At 35.8% G+C, this 18,197-nt stretch overlaps 2 protein-coding genes and 1 long non-coding RNA gene across 5 annotated transcripts in view; 1 reads left to right on the top strand and 2 right to left on the bottom strand.

The window, feature by feature from the left end:
• Nucleotides 1–18,197, top strand: part of LOC141484612 (uncharacterized) — a 431,842-nt gene that overhangs the window by 172,248 nt on the left and 241,397 nt on the right. The window lies entirely within an intron of this gene.
• Dll (homeotic protein distal-less) overlaps nucleotides 1–18,197 on the bottom strand; it is a 164,120-nt gene that overhangs the window by 97,965 nt on the left and 47,958 nt on the right. The gene's annotated exons all lie outside the window — the stretch shown is intronic.
• Nucleotides 9,114–9,655, bottom strand: LOC111509051 (cytochrome c oxidase subunit 6A1, mitochondrial). Its single transcript, XM_023164727.2, has one exon. It carries the CDS (start codon nucleotides 9,549–9,551, stop codon nucleotides 9,195–9,197), a length of 357 nt encoding a protein of 118 aa, XP_023020495.1. The 5' UTR covers nucleotides 9,552–9,655; the 3' UTR covers nucleotides 9,114–9,194.

Below are 18,197 nucleotides of genomic sequence, written 5' to 3'. Positions count from 1 at the left end.
CCGCGCTGCGTGGCCGTTCGGGGACGGGAGAGGGGGCGATAACGCCAGAACCACCCTAGCGCCTAATAAATTCAGGCCTAATGTCGAATTCGTCCGACGAACGCGAGGGTGAACTCTTACGTAAGTATCGACTTCCTCAGGTGATTCGAGATGGGGTGTAATTAATGATTTCTGGAAAGAAAACGGTCACCGACGGAGAAAAGGCGCCAATACAACAACAGTTGTAGAGTTGAAAATGAAGGAAATTGATTTCACACACAAAAAGCCTGTGGTCAGAAAATCAGAAGTAAAGTCTTCTCATCGAATGAAGACTTTCGCTGGACCTTATTACTTCGCTTGTCTCTTTTTCTGCATTACTGCTGAAGATATCCACATTATCATGAGTGTTATTTCTAATAATACCACCACCCTATAAGCCTGCAAACTCTTCCTTTCTCATCTACTTTAGGCCATGGAAACATTCAGCCTATATCCAAAAAAAATCATCAACGCAACCAAGCGAAATGATGGTCCTGACAAAATGTCTGGATCTATATTATATTTACTTTTGTAGAGAAGACATCTTTAAGAGCTATAATAAAACACAAGAGAAGAAGCAGAAGACTCTTCTTATTTTCAATGAACCGTACGTTTAGTGCAAAAAGAGTTGTACCATCAGAGGAAGAGGTATTACAGATGACTTGGACACCAGAAACCAGAACCATCAGGCAGGTGCTATACAACGCAGCTCATTATAGAACCCTCATACAAGGCACTGTCAAATGTATGTTTTGTCTGATGATCTGGCCCAAATATTGGTTGGGAAGGAAAGTTTTTCCCTCAACCAGCCTAGCTGTGGTTCTGACTCCTGGGTGGTATGGCTCGCTCGAATTCTCCTTTGCTCTACCCACTTCCGTTGAAGGCATTTTTCTGGTTCACAAATACGTCGTGCTCTCTCAACTAACGTTTTAATTGCCCCTGACTTTTGTTGTGGTCGGTTGTTAGAGTTTTGTTCAGGTACCTGTCTGTTTATGTTGTTTTCCTGTACACTCTGTGGCTCAAAGTACCATCTTCACATCTGTTCACAAGAACGCCCAAGAAGGCTAAAGTCACAACAGTATGGTTTCACGTCCGTTTGCTCCAAGACATGTACGAAAGGTTCCACGAAAAAGTTTGCCACTGCCGAACTACAATCAAAGAAGAGGGATCAATCCTAGGGTAGATTAGGTGAGGTTAGATTAGGTCCAAAGTGAGTGGGTCTATTCGACCCTCCACCGCAACCCGCAAGGGTTTATTGTCTCTCACACCTTCCCTGGCCTCCCAGGCCAATATGGCCAGGAATTCAGATCAGAGACAATCTGTTAAGTCTTCCTATCGAGGAGAGTCGTTTTTTGCAATTTGCTACCAATTCAGACGTTGCTCGGTAGGAACCAAGAGCTTCCAACGCCGCTTGACTGTGCAAGAATATTTTTATTGACTTGTGTATGAAGTTGGATTCTTTCAATATCTCCGCACGCCATTCAATAGCGTAAATATCCGCTTGAAATATAGTCGCATAGTTTCCTAGGCAGGTTGATATCTCTTTCCTGGGTCTGCGACTGAAAACACCTGCACCAGAACCAGAAGGTATTTTTGATCCATCGGTGAATCAACAACTATCTGCTCTTAATATTTCCTTCTCCCGGAAAATCCAGTGAATGAGTGGAGGGTGAGTGTCTGAAACTCCGCTGAAGATACGAATGAAAGTAAAAAAATTAGATAAATTTGTTAAGAGGTAATAATAAATCGAACCTGTTTACCTTGAGTAGACAAAACAGACTTGAAGACAGCCAGGTTGATCTCCTGATATGCTCCACATAGGAATCATGAACCAGCTTTGGTAACACTAAAAACATTGATACAGGTCCGAACCAGAAGTCGAGTTTGTGAGAACTATGAAGAACATCGTGGACACAAGGGAAATACCACTATTAAGAGGCCATCTATGAGAAGAATTGAAGATCTGTTTGACCAAAGCAGAAATCGACTCAAAACAATTACAAGGTTACCTACTGAACACTATCGATAAAGAAGGCACTTAAACAGGGCTGTAGAACAAAGACTTCAGCAGCAAGAAATACAAGACCATATACCCTTCGTGATGTATTATGCGTGCTTGGGGCAGAGGACAATCGAAGTTATTTTAAAAGAATATGACAAACATCCAACAAACGAAGTGTAGAAAGGAACTGAGAGGTCAGGAAAATCAATTGAAAATAGTATATGGCATATGGCAAAATCGATATGGAAAAGCATATGGAAAACCTTTGTCGTCTTTACTCACGATACATTGTTCAGAAAAATTACCCAAATGAACTTTCTGCCTTGAAATAGGCACTACTTTCACAGTGTTTGAGTTTGTGTGCTTGTATAGGTGAGTTGACTATTTCAATATAAATCATAGATTCATTCAACAGTTCTCTTGCCAACAAATTTTGAATATTTGATGAAATAAATAATGAAACAAATATTCCACGAAGGCGGACCTCCCTAGACGTCTGCTAGCAGAACAAACCTTAAAAAACCAACGTCGCTGCTTAATCCGTAATTAGCCGCTTATAAAAGCGATGTCGGACACTTCTTTATGGGCCGCTTTGACGTTCGTTTGAATAAAACATAAACAGAAAGGGCGTGTTTCAGGTTCAATTGAAGAATTAAGACATTGGTTTGAGAATAATTTATATTGACAAATGAGGTGTCTCGCTCGCCACTACATACGGTGAATACAAATGTTATCGAAAGCTTATTTGCAATTCGAAAAGACGACGGTCGGATAGCGACTAGTTTTTGTGACGAATTGTGGCCGCGGTCCGAGCGATTTTCGAAACTTGATGCGAACCCAGGAGCGCACTGTAATGAACACAGTATCTAGGAAAGGATAAGAAACATTCCTAATAAGTTCCGAGAGGTCATGAAATATATTATTTTTATACTCCACACTGATGAAGTGTCGATTATGGTTATGAACGATCCGGCTCGAAGGACCAAACTGTTGCAAAATTAATGAATATGAATCGTGAAATCAATATGAAGATACACTGACGTGAATTATAGAATCCCTGCTGCAGATCCAGCATGCAAATTGGAAATTAGCCATAAGGAAAGCGTAACTTTGAAGCGAAAGAAAAATGCTTAGGACTTCAAGTTTTGATACGTAACGGTATTCTTACTCAACAAACTCAGCTTGGATATAATTTTGAATATATCCCTAGGAATAATAGGTTAAAAGAATGTGAACATCCATTACTATCTTTAGATATTGAATCAAATTAATTTATGTAAATTGATGGTTATTTTCAATGTTCTCTGATATCTGAAAATATATTGAAGCATGATATAGATTTAGACATTTTTTGTTTGATCTAATTTGATTATTAGTATGTTTGAAAACATGAAAAAAAATTATTTTGAGTGCCTCAGTGATTTGAATGAATATCGATTATTAATCATAAAAGCAACAGAAGAATGAAACTCCTTATAATTTGAGATTATTTGCGATAGGAATACACTGAATATTTTGTGGCAAATTTGACGAATAATTGTGAGTTTCTGGTATTCTTTTCCAACAGTATCCATGATTCGCTGAAAGGTAGAAAGAGCATTTTTCATGCCTAATGGCAATATGTCAACTTCCGAAAAATATTACCTTCACATCAATCAGAATATTTGCAATAATATATATATATATATATATATATAATATATATATAATATATATATATATATATATATATATATATATATATATATATATATATTCGAAGTCTATCAGAAAAAAATTGATGGAATATAAAAAAATCCGAAACTGAAATATTTGGATGAGTTGATTGAAAAAAGGAAATGATATGGAAATACAGGCTTCCATGGTTGGCGTAATACTCTTCTTCTTCAAGATGTGTCAAGATGAGTAATGACTGCCGCAGTTACAGTTGAAACGTTAGTTTTAAACCAAAGAAAACCACTGCAAACCCGGAAACCAACCAAATCAAAAGAAAATGATATCAAAAAATGGGAAGAAATGTGGGTACTGAAATTGAAAGTGTGAGAACTTTATTTGTGAAAAACAATTTTGTGGACTGGGATGAAAAGGATTTATTGTATGGATTGAACAATACAAACGTTAACAAATCTTTGCTGATGATTTAAATACAAATTATTATATTTTTTTTTATTCTCTCCTAGCTGTACCCATGATTCTCTGAAATGTGTGGGGGGCGTTTGATAAACCCAACGGTAATTCAACTTCAGGAAAAAAATGAAGAGAATTTTCCAAACTATATTCTAACAACGTTCAGTTGTTCAAGTGAATATCGCCAATAAGAATATTTATAATTTACTTTCGGCAACTTCATCGAGCCACTGACGTCGGCTCGAAAATAAAACAATGGCATAGCGCGGAATTTTTTAGGACCGCTTGTCCGCTGCGAAGAGGTCGTTGCAAAGCCACAGCGAACATCAAATTAGGAAGAAGTTATAACAACTGCTTTCTTACGAAAATCCCGATAAAAAAGTTTTTCTTGCCGTCGTAAATTCGAAGCTGGTTTACGTGAAATTTACACGGACGTAACGGTCAGTACGAAGAATTTTTATTCGACAAAAAACTGAGGTATTTATTTTCTCTGATCTTGTTCCGGAGAGATGGTATGGGAAATATTCCGGTGGAACGGTATCCTTGCGGAACTGTAATGTCTGAAGCTATGTAAAGATGAAATTTTGAAAGATTTTGAAAGATAGCGCACTCTGTTCACAAAACCACAGCTAAAACACGGTAACCTTTTGATCTTTCCACCAGCCGACGGGATACAAAGTCTTCATGTTCCCCGTTTTGGAAACTCAAGTTTTTATTTTTTTGATATCGACATAGTTGTTATTTGTTGCGGTTTTGTCCGTTTGGTGGAAATCTACTTTGGTTTTCAAGTAACAAATATCATACGAAAATAAACTTAGATAGAAAGAGATATTTGCGTTCTGTACTTTCAGTTTTACCCTTTCTACAGCATACTTATCAAGATTTGTTGGCCAACATTCACTCACATGTAATTATTTACGTACTGGCAACCATACATCATACTTATATCGACCAGTATTTCAGCTAGGCAAATTAAATGAATACCCCTTCGCTGGTACTCAGCTTCCAATAAAATAGTGACGCACAAGCAATAATTAATAAATAATTAGTACCCCAGAGACGCGTGATATATTCGACTCCTCCTATTTTACGCATTTATTTCAATTTCATATTTATTGGAAAGGAGAACGTGCAGTATTCTATCTCCCTAATTTATAGCTTAATCGATAGCGGAGAAAAGCAGCGTTAAACGTGAATTATTTATGACCGAATATGACAAATTTCATGTTTCGTGACATACAAGCACTATGTTTCTTTGTAAGTGGGTATAATTATAAAATGGAAAAAATGCGATTTTTCAAATTCAGCTACAACTCGGGGTGATGAATTGTTGATGGGGACATGCTTCAGGAACGGTTGCCTCGCTTCTGAAAATTTTGCCGCTCTTCTGAAAACACTGAAAGGGAAGTTTTATTTTAGGATCAGATGAAATTTCAGTAGTGTAGTGAATAGGATTACTTCCTTCCTTTCTTTGGAAGATTCCCTCATCCTTTTTTTTGTATCAAGATGGAGTAGTAGGAAGCCAAAAACTTTCTTTCCCAAAAAAGAAAAGTTAGTTCTGCAATTAAAACCAGAGCCCAAAATATAACTCTCTGGAACTACCAGACAGTGATGTTTCGACCGCCGTATGCCTCATCAGGGGTGCATCACCCTTCATTGAAATCAAATCAAGTTTCAGATGATATTGAAGTTCCATAGGGTTCTATTTTGAGTCCTGTGTTATTCTGTGTTATTCCGATTCCACATATGCAATTATATCAGACTGGCTGGAGATCGACTTGGAAATGTAATAGGGTAGTTTCTATGATGGATTACACAGGCCAACGATGAAAACACGTTTTTACTTAAAACACCATATTATTCTGTTTTTTAGGGTGCTAAATCCAAATATGGCACTTATTAAGCCGTATCACCTACCATTTTTTCACATTTGCACATCAACATATTAAATTTTTTGATTCATTACAGAATTCAACAGCTCTAATATACTACAAATAAAATTGTAGAATAATTTGTGCTGGATGTAGAAGAGTTGGCAGCACTGCTGAAACACATTTACTGTCCAGAAAAAGGGGAATTATACTGTTCTGTTCACAGCTGATGTTTTGTTTACTGTCAACCTAACCTTACTTTCTGGTTTACAGTACATGTGCTCAATAAAATGTCGAATCGCGGTTGTAAGAAACCTGCTGACAGTTTTTGTTATATTTGTGGTGAGTTTGTTATTAAAAAACATCAAGGAAACATTACAGACTTTGTGAAAAAGGTTTATTTCTCATATTTTGGAATTAAACTTGGTGATCAGGATACATCTTGAGCCCCGCATAAGGTATGTTATGTTTGTGTTGAAGATCTTGGAAAATAGTCAAAAAAGGAGAAAAAAGCCTTCAAGTACGTTGTTCCTATGGTATGGAGGGAACCTAGAAACCACACTGATGATTGCTACTTTTGTAGTATTGATATTACTGGCCATAACTCGAAAAACAAGAAGGTAATAAGCTACCCTAACCTAATTTCCGCACGATGTAGATTTGCCGGTACCAGAACCTACCGTTGATTTGAATTCTGTTCAAACTGAATGTTTCCTGATGTACTGTCAGATATAGATGAGCATATATGTGTATATGATGAAAGAGCAGCCGTTTTCGAATTTTTTTGAACAAGCAGGTGATTTAGAGTAGTGCTCAGACATTCCAGGTCTGATCAAAGAGTTTAAAAGCTGTTTTATTACACAATAGTAACACTAATTCATCTATACTTGTCGGCCATTCTGTACATATGGAAGAGACCTATGAAAACCTAGAAATACTGTTGAATTCGGCTCATGAGTGGATGATATGTTTCTTGGTTAGCAAGGCGGTTTTACCAGATTTTCATGTTTTTTGTGTGAATGGGACAGCAAAGCAAGGGATCAACATTGGTGCTGAAGGAACTGGAGGGAGTCTTTAAAACCCGGCGAGAAGAACATCATCTGTAAAAACCTTGTAGATCCCAGAAACATTCTTTTACCACCTCTACATATAAAGTTAGGCCTCGTAAAACAGTTTGTGAAGGCATTGCCTAAAGATGGACCTTGTTTCAAGTATCTCTGTCAGAATTTCCCAACCTTTCAGAGGCTAAACTTAAAGAAGGCGTCTTTGTAGAACCCGACATTCGAAAAATGATGTTCGACGTAAACTTTGAAACCACATTGATGGTACATGAGAAGAAGGATATCATTCAAGCAAGTTGTTACAAAATTCTTAGGAAATGCAAAAGACCCAGAATATCTACATTACAACACTGTATCATTATTTCAAGTAACCTACTGTAAGTAAAAACCATGATAGTGATTGAACATAGTATTTCATTAATTTTACCAGTTACCGTACAGATTTTAAATTATATAAAAAAGTCAGTTCATGAAAAACTATGGGTGATACAAAAAAACTAAGATCAGATTTGGATTCAGCATACCAGAATCTATAAAAATTATCTATTGAAGTAAATAAATTTTTCAAAAAAAAATTTTTTTGTTGGCCTGTGTTACTGTTTTTTAGAAACTTACTGTTCCTTAATCCAATAAAAACCAATATTATATGAAATTTTAGATTGACAAGCATCTTGTTTGGAAACTCCATTGTTGTAAAATTATCTTTAAGTTGAACTCTGTAACATATTTGTTTTATGATCTGTAATCGATGTTAAATGTCAATTATACTTTCCTGTACGTATTTCAGCTCAACACTGAATGTTTTCAAAAGACTCCAATTAAATTTGGGTAAATTTTCGTTTTGTGGACACCCGGCGATTTTGAAAAAAATGTTTGACTGTACTTACGTATTTTGATGCGTAGATTACGAATCCGAAAGAAAAAAGAGGCGCTCTCCCTTATTTAAAAAGTTACGGCCCTTCAAAGTTCAGAAAAGGGCAACTTTTCAGCCTTCTTTTTCACCAAATAAACTATTTAAAAACACAAGCATTTATTCACTAGGTCACCTTTACACCTTATTCCTCTTTCTTTAACACTTTTCACTTCAATAATCAACATTTTTTTTATAAAAATGTTAAAAATGTACGGAGCTGCTTTTTGGTTACATATCACTGTATTTTACGTTTTTAAGGTTAATGATATGGTTGGTACGACTGATGCAGTCAATATTCCTAAAGTAATTCAAATGTTTTTTGCCTCCATTCTTCAGCTCGTAAATTGGTTTTTGGCACTTTTCTTAAAATTACAACAAATGTACTGAGCTTTTTTCTTCGGTATTTTCATAATCCGCTTTCTATTGCATCTATACCATAAAGTGTCATAATTTAATTTGCACTCTTCATTGCAATTAGTACAACGTATTGTTGCTGCAAACACTCCTATTTGAACGAAATATAGAATTAAATTATTTCTCACTTTCACTAAATAATGAATTTCGTTCAAATTCATTTTGTATTTTTCTCTCACGTCAAACTAAAAATTCAAATCTACGAATTTAAAATAATAGCTGACGACAAATACCAACCGCTTTTTTCTGAAATGTCACTAGTATCTAACCTACAAATATAAGAGTGTCACCAGGAGAAGCATTCGTGTTTAAATTCAGTTTTTTTATAAGAAAAATGTTGATTATTGAAGTGAAAAGTGTCAAAGAAGTAGGAATAAGGTGTAAAGGTGGCATAGTGAATAAATGCTTGTGTTTTTAAATAGTTTATTAAGTGAAAAAGAAGGCTGAAAAGTTGTCCTTTTCTGAACTTTGAATGGCCGTAACTTTTTAAATAAGGGAGAGCGCCGCTTTTTTCTTTCGGATTCGTAATCTTCGCATCAAAATACGTAAGTACAGTCAAAAATTTTTTCAGAATCGGTGGGTGTCCACAAAACGAAAATTTACCCGAATTTGTTGCTACTTTTGCAACATACAATTCAAATTAATATCGAAATTTATTGTTACAGTAAGAGGCATGCGTTCATCAACCAAATCAAAAATTATTCCGAAACCTTTTTGTTAATTTATTACCGATTCAATAAAAACGAGCCTTCTATAACAATCATCTCAACATTTTCAACCCTTCTAAGCTACTCCTCATCCTCGTAACCGTCTGGTAAAGGATTAACCCTGGGATTGTGAAATAATGTCCTCTGTCCATCCCCCCAAGGAAACCTCTTGGTCCTCCTCCTCAAATACTCGTACTTAACGAAGGGTGGTCTGCCACCGCACTCTCCCTCCTCTTCAATTTTTTTCGCCAAAATAGCATTCAACGTCGCTAAAGCTATCAGGGGTACTCCAACGAAATAGAAAAGATTCTTGTACAATTTGTAGCTCCCCTCTTTGGAATGGGGAGGAATTCCGCTCACTATTAAAGGACATTCTTTTTCTTTAGTTTTGCCAAAGTGAGCGCTTCTTTTGACGACACTTTGGAACAGATTGTTCATAGTTGCAGCGGTATTTTGGAATTTACACAGGAATTTTGAATGATTTGGTTCTGAAGTTTATGACGTTTTGACTGTTTGGGTGACAGGAGTCATTGAGGTGGGATGGAAGGGATGAGTCAGATGAATCATCGGTGTAATAGAAAGGATGTACTGAATGTAACTTTGCTAGGTATTCACAGAAAAACTCTTCCCAGTTTGAAGAGTGATTGGTTGATAACAAATTATCATTTCGAGCGATTAACCCCTGAAGCTCTGGTCTCAGATTAAAAGATACTTGTTTTCATTTGGGGTGCTTCTTACAGGTGAATTTTTTGGCTTTGAAAATCAAAAAGTGGTTACTTTCAGAAACAACAGCAACTTTAGCACATCCTCCATCTATTCAGCCGTGTTTATTTTTGGAATTGTGGAAAAGTTAATACCCAAACAGCAAGAGATGATTTTTCGATATCCCTGCTCATGTTTTTCAATTATGTAACAATGTTTCGTAGTTGTTTGAATGGTGTTAGTCGGACATATAACTTCAATGTTGCTGAAAACGTTTGAAAAACCAGAGAAACGACAAATCAAAAGCTTCAAAAAATTTAATCATGTCACGGTATAACTCGAAAGTTTTTTTTTAAAAAAGCTTCCAGAGAATTGAGCCATAGAGCCAAATTTAAATTCGGCACTATGTCATTTCAGTGTCCTAAACCCAACCTAACCTTCAATTTTCAAGTTCCTCAACCTAACCTCAACGGTTCTAATCTCTGTTTAGGTAAGATAGGTAATTGGTAAGATAAGCAATTGGTAATAAGATATAAGCAAGATGTTACATCATATAAACTCACCCATAGTGGTAACAGATGGAAAACTCATAAGCATTATCTTATGACTTGAAACTTACGATTTAGGACTCAAGACTGCTGAATAATCCCTAACTTATATTCATATTTGTTCCTACATTTTCCAAACCTCAAGCAGCATCTAACACAAAGCAAATCAATACTCCTTATGAGATATCTGCCATACAATTTATGTCCATTGCTGGGTCTAGCAACGCTGTTAGTGCCGATAAAAATCCAAAAGCACTACGAGATTATAGAGTCTCCCTAATTGACTATTACTACAATTTCTAGAAGGAGCACCATGCTTCATAAATTGTGACTCGTAATTAGTACATACAAATGCAGAAGTCGAGTATAGTCCATTTTGAGCAGCGGCGTACCAGATGTTATCGAAAATATAAGCACTCTAGGGCAGTTTGGTTTAAGTTATCTGGAGACAGCAGTCTCCTAGTATGGGCAGATGAACTTTCCACAGGACTGCAGTATCATATATACGCAATTATTGATTGTTTGAACACCATATGGGTATTCTTTTACAGTCAACAATGATTGTTCTTTAATGTAAGTTTGGGTACATTTCAGATTCTGCTGAATTAAAGTCGTGGTGATGTGCGCTAAATGATTCTTTTTTCATTTTTAGTTGGATTTGGTTATACTTTAGGTTTGGTTTTGCAATGGTTTGTCTTCCAGTTTTTTTTTATATTCTATCATTGAAAATACTATATAAATACCCGTGGGTTGGGCTACCTATCGAGCGCGTTCCTATGTGGCGGATAGGGGAACGACCAGGGGACTGGTGGCCCTGCCCGGAAAGACAATGTGGCCTTACGGACGGGGTCGCCGGACTCCTGGTCAGTGGCAGAAATAAGTAGGGTTAGGGGAAATGAACCCCCCAAAAGCCTTTGCGAAACATGCCATCGTGGACCAGCCTACCCAAGCTATGGTGGCAGTGGCAGAAATAAGTAGGGTTAGGGGAAATGAATGAAACAACAAAAACAAGAACCAGGCCCGAGGCTGGACAGAAGTGCTCACCTCAATCTAAGACGGTGCCGGTGGTTGGGGATGAACAGAAATGTCCACCCCAATCTACCGCTTGGAATGAGGGTGGACATAGCAGATCACCTCCAACGGCAAGGGCACTTCCTGCGGCGGGCGCCAAGAGCTCCACCTTGAATAAAGGCATGTGCACCTCTACGGGGGTAACCCCAAGTAGGTTGAAGAAGCCGCGCAACGACAGTAATGCCGCTGCACCTTCCACCGTGAGACACCTCGAGGTTGCCAAAGAGAGTGTGTGTACGGCGAGTCTTGGCCTACACCTGCCGATATAAAGGAGATGTCTCCCATTGACCTGTTCACCTTCCTGAATAGGACAGGATGGACGATGACAATTTACATCATTGTCAATGATATAAACTAGATGTACTGCAAAAATAGATTGAGCCCAATTTTTTCTAAACCCTTTTTAAAACTCGTCAGGACGCCGCTGTCTAAGGTCGGTCACACCGTTTGTTGGAGTCTACAAAAAAGACGGTCGGCTCCTCTGATAGGCCAATTACTGACTAATTATCAGGTGAAATTGCTGGAGAAAACTAATTGAATTATGTAAACCAATACTATTAGTTTTATTAGTGGATTTGTAATAGTTTCAGGCTTCATACTGAGTGTCTGACATAATTGACCTGTCTTCAAACAGTAATGACAGAATTTATGGAGGAACTGCTTGGCAAATCGATTCAAATGTTTCGGGGATGATGAGAGTAAGAAAATGATAGTAACGAGAAGTCATATTTTCATTCTGAAAATGAAAATTAAATTAGTAAATATTCTGTATGAGGAAAAGAAGCGAGCAATACAGAAAAGGATTGAATTTTAACGGCTGAGACTGGAAGAGATTAAAGAATTATAAGGAAACATAAAATAGAGAGAAAGAAAATTCTGTGGACAAAAGGAGAGCAGTTTCTGATTGGAATTTTGAAATATTTTCTGTCATTTACGTCACTAGATATCTTCGGTAGCAAGTTTTATGTTACATTCTCCGCTTTTTATTGCTAGATCTTCAGGTATTCAAAAACGTTACTGTATGTTTATCTTTCAAATTCATTGGGTATCAAAATTCAACAACTATCATGAACCAATTATTATAAAATGAAAATATTAGAATCAAATTGGTTTCTTGTATGTTTTTTAAGATATAAGACTATTATATTGACAGATAGGTATCCTCTCAGATCAGAGGGTAAGATTGTCGACACCATATGTAAATGAATATCAAATGAAAATTAACCAGGATGAGGTATCTAACCATGTCGTTATTTTGTAATAAAATCAAACAAGGTGTTGTTTTGAAAAAATAATCACGCAGAAATCCAATTACCAAACAGCTCCAATCATTGAGTAATTCCTATTTTGGGAGTCTCTATTTTTTACTGCCTGTACCATAAATAAGCTATCATCATTTAAAATATTCAAAGTGTAGAGTTTTTATAATTATTTAATTAATTTATTTTTATTGCTCCATTGAAAAATGTCATTTTTAATTGTAATCGGTAATATTTCTCGCTGTGCCTTCGCGGCTGAAATTGATTAAGATACGATTGAGCGGCAATAAAAAAACATTTTTGAAATGTATACTCACGAATAACCGAAAAGTGAGTTCTTTTGAATACAAATCAGCAGCTGGTGCAGCGTTTAAGTGTCTTTGAAGAAGTTTTCGACAATTGGGTTGTAAAAATAATTGACTCGTGTAAAAATTGCTCGATGACTTCTGCTGATTTATGAATCATTATTTTTTTATTGCTAGATGTGATTTAATCACATTTCCAAATTTAAAAAACTTTCACAAGTATTTCTGATCCCATTTGATTATAAAATAAGGAAAAAAGGTGCATACTTGAGCTTTCTAAACGATACAATCTATGGAACAGGAAAAAGTCCTAGGGGGTCAAATCAGGTGAATACGATGGCTGAGGCATGCACCCAACCGATATACCGGCATCCTCAGCAACTTCTCTAATAGCGATTCGGCGCTTCTCCATAACAATTTTCTTCACTTTTTCAACATTTTCATCAGTTGTTGATATGCTGGGGCGTCCATGGCGAGTGTCGTCATTCACATAATCTCGAACTTCTATGAAAAGCGTGTATCTAATGTATGTAGACCGCGAAGTTTAAACATTCACCTCAGTTCTTGAAGAGACCTTGTATTTTGTTCAATTATTTGAACAGAGAACACAGATGATTGATCAGTCAACTTAGACACCTCCATGATTCGAGATACGTAATAATTCATCGCAGATCGTTATTTTCCCTTTATCCGTTGGGATAGCTTCTGCAAGCAGTACCAGTATATATCGAAAAAAAACAGACCACATGCTACCTCTAACATTGAAACACAGCTTGATAACCATCAATTAATAAGGGTTATATTCGTTGCAAAATAAAAAATAATAACAGCCTTCGATAGAAAAATATCCATTACCGCATGCAACAGTGTTATGTAATCCGCAACAAATAATTATTTTTAACGTATGCTGTTATTATTTTGCATAATATTGCTATGTGTAAAAAATCACGCAAGACGTTACTCATCAGGATGTCATTTCAGTAAATAGTGTTATTATTTTTTAAGACGTTCCGTAGATCATAAAATCACGATCTAGGAGTATTAAAAAATCAAGAGTGAATCGATAATGCATCGGACATAGGCGTACCTAGAAATTGAACAAACACACAAAAGAGGCGTCCGAAAATTCTAGCGAATATTTTCTAGACGTGACAAATAATCAAAATGTTAACTTGTGTATGTCACGACGAATTCATTATTTGGAGGACATAATTTTCACCTTTACCTGTAGTTTGTGTTCTATCTGTCTGTTGATTTGTATCTGTCTATCAGGATCCAATAAGTAAGAGCAATTAGTTCTATTGAAACACATTGGGAACCCCAATACGCTCACAAAAACATTAGTTTGCATTGAACAAAGAAGAAACATGTATATTATCGCTAGTCTAGACCGTGATACGTTACGTCTTAAAGACGCATCTTTGACGGATATACTGAAAGAGGTACCATTATAATAGTACGATCATTACCAGTAGATTATAATTATTTCATTTTGAAGTTGCATCAATAAGTCTATGGACAGTGCCTGTATCTTTAGTTAACCCCAAAGGTATTACGATAAATTGAAATCTAATGAAAAACTAAGCTTTTTCAGACACAAACACTCGAGAATACGTGAAGAAACAATGACCATTCGAGATAGTAACTAACAGTAAACTACTGAGGTAAGTACATGAGTACAATAAGACTATTGTTAACATTACATCAAGAACAACAAAGAAGATGACGGCTGAAAATCTCTCTACAACTAAATGAAGAATTGATATTTTGAATGGGAATCCTCAAGTAATCGATAAACAAACCTATGAGACAATCTAAGCGCTTGTATCTTGTTCAAGTATGTGAATAGAATGCTACAATCGCATAAAAAGTGTAGATTCATGACTAATTATCATCTGTCCATCGGTATCCCATGAGTAAGAGCGATTATTTCTATTGAAACACTGGGCACTACACTGTCCTTCCACGAATATACATTACAGCTTTTACTCTTCACTTTCTTTGCATTGCACAAAGAAGAGACATGTGTATTACCGAGAGACTAAACTTTATAAGTTATCATTGTAGAATTCATGGATCGAAAAATAAGCTTTTTTGATTGAAAGATCTTTAACTGTACTTCGGAACTTATTGATATCTGTGCTATTTTTTAGAATGGTAGAAAGGTGATTATATACTTTAATACTTTCATGAATCAGAGAATGCTGAGTCAAGGTGAATTTTGGAATTTTGGAGTAGGTAAGTAGAGCTGTCTGGTGTTGTGACAATTTTTTTCTGGGAGTGTACATGCTAGTTTTATTTCTATGAATTAATATACTGTTTCCGATATGTATAAACAAGTGATAGTTAATATTTTGTGGCTGATGATTGCAGTGATCTCTCGGTTTATTTACAGGAAAGGAACATCGTATTCTACAACCCCTCCACCACCAACGCACCGTCTCACACTTCAGCGGTTTCCATGGCGAATTGGACTGATTGACCATACGCCTTACTCACCAGATATAGCCCCAAGTGACTTTTTTTGTTCCCTTATCTAGAAATTGCGATCGGAGGACAGATATTTTCTTAAATGAAGAGGCAATCACTTTCGTGCATAGAAAAACACCGAGTACTACTTGGACAGGTTACAGAGATGAGAGCATCGCTAGGAGAAATGTGTAAATTTGAAAGGAGACTATGTTGGAAAATTTAAAAAATCTGACAAAATGTCTTGTATTTTTGTTAGGTCGGAAATTTTTCAGACCCCCTCGTATATCGTAAAAGATTTATTAACTCACCCTGTATCTTGAACTTGCGGCATTCAAATCAGATTTAATCGCTCGTATCTCAGTTGAAGGCAATCACTGAAGCGTTACCGGGAATTTTTCGACGTCAGCTCCATCTACATTTACATATTTGGTTTAAAGTCAAGAGCGAATGTCTTTCTTAGTAAGAAAAACGATAAACGCTAGAAATAGCTTCATATACGGTACGAGGCGAGTACAAAGTGAGAATTCTTCCACGAATTCTGATGGCAGCAGTTGAACTTCCATACTGGGTTGCCACTCTCGAGTTTCACTTTTACAAAACTTCAAACCACTGCCATGTTGAGACTGAAGACGGAAAAACGAGGATGATCTACATTCAGCACGGTTCATTTGGGAATGAATGTGAGGAAAAAATAGAAAGAGTTGCTCGTAGGTATTCCTGTGGATTCCAACGAACGAGGCATTTCCAGTTGTAGAAAATGATAGATTGTTTAAAAAAAATTTCAAGGTATTATTCAAGTATTCTCCGGTTTTCCAGAACCATAATTTTTTACCTTGATTCTGCCTTTCCTCTGAAGCGAAAGATAAACATGAACCATAATCGAAGAAAACCGTGGTTGATAACGGGTTTGCTTATATCAGGACAGCGATTAAAATATCTTCATCAATTATCTGGTAACGGCAATGAAAAAGATATCCAATACTACAAACGTTATACGAAAATCTACAACCAACTAGTAAACAAAGCCAAGTTTAATTACAACACTCACTTAATAAAAACGTCTAAAAATAAAACAAAAGCAGCTTGGAAAATAGTTAAACCAATTGAAAGTGAAAACCCTTCTTTAACAACAAATATAACACTTGAAATGAATGATGATTTGACCAATGACCCAGAAATAGTTTCTAATCAATTTAATAACCATTTCAAAAATATTCCACGCCTTTTAATCAACTGAACAAATAAACCATTCAAAAAACCGCTGAAAATAGATATCCTAAAACATTCTTCTTCATTCCAGCAACTGAATAAGCAATCTTAAACATTTTGCTGAATCTAAAAAGCTCCCACTCACAGGAAGATGATCATATATCAACAAATCTAATAAAAAAATTAGCAAATCTGTTGACGCAACCATTAACGTATCTGTTAAATTGTTCTCTTGAAGAAGGTTCTTTTCCATCATGCAATCGATCTTGTCAACCATTAAATTTGTTTAACAAAACTAGAACTGTACGGTTTCAGAGAAGTGGTAGATGATTGGCTAAGAAGTTATCTAACAAACAGGATGCAGTATGTTCAAGCAAACAATCGCTGAAAACAATAAATTATGTAGGGGTTCCCCAGGGTTCTGCTTTAGGTCCTCTGTTATAACTGTAAAAAAACAGTATACGCATATATTATATAGTTTGTCAATTTTGTTTGAGGGAAATATCTTGGAATTGAAGTTGCAATTTCAATGTTCTTTATAGGTATCCTCTCCTCTCAGGTTTTTAACTTGTCTGTTTTTTGGCAGTCTTTTCATTAGACATTTAACAATATTTTGACTATCCTCAAATAATTTCTTTGCTCTTCCTTTATCATTTCTACATTTTCCATTTTATGTTATTTATTTTATTTCCAAAACTGACAACGAACAATAAATTTACATTTTCAATGTCTTCAATCATTTCATTCTGCCAGAATATCTGGTTACTTTGCTGTCTGTTTTATATTTTTCAATATTGAAATGATTTCTCTTCGATTATTCCAAAATAATTCACAAATACGTATTTCATCAAAAATAAAATCTCATCATTTGCTATCCTAAATTTGACTTTGGCAGTTGACTTGCTGGAAAACTATTGTCAAATTTAAGTTAATATTCATAATTCTTTATCAAATAAGCCATCAAAAAAAATATTGAAACTCAGAAATTTTATAATAAAAACATTCATGATTGTTCATCAAAAGAGTCCCGCTACAAGTCATCTTCATATCACACCTCTTTCATTGTTCAACGAAATGTAATGAGAAGAAAAACAAAGAAATAATGTACACAGCACCAATCTTTCATAAAACCAGCTACTGTATCCAAGGATCATCAATCCATCTGCCAAGAACCGGTGAAAAAAATTCCTCGTTATTATTAATAAAAAACAATTAGTGATGGACATCTTGAAGAACAACTGCCTGCATGAAGGAAGCGCAATTTTGAATTTCATGCAGCAATTATGCATTCGATTCATATTATTATGAAATGTTTTTTGTGTTAATAACTATATATGTATATAAAAAGCATAGTGGCAGTACTACCGATCATCAATTTATAATGTCTTTCGGATGAGAGATCTTAAATTCTGTTGAAAGTTTAAACACATAGCTTGAGAAGGTATCCCACGTAAGGAATTGTTTCCATAACCCTATAATCAGCCCAATGTCAATTAGATATTTATGGTAATATCTTTC

This window comes from Leptinotarsa decemlineata, unplaced genomic scaffold (genome assembly GCF_025532065.1).
Source record: "Leptinotarsa decemlineata unplaced genomic scaffold, Ldec_3_MD MMD2_tig00026282_RagTag_RagTag, whole genome shotgun sequence".
Taxonomy (NCBI): Eukaryota; Metazoa; Arthropoda; class Insecta; order Coleoptera; family Chrysomelidae; genus Leptinotarsa; species Leptinotarsa decemlineata.
This window is presented reverse-complemented; position numbering and strand designations above follow the sequence as displayed.

Coding starts and splice junctions, on each gene's coding strand:
- LOC111509051 (XM_023164727.2), bottom strand. CDS start 9,551: ATGAACAATCTGTTCCAAAGTGTCGTCAAAAGAAGCGCTCACTTTGGC.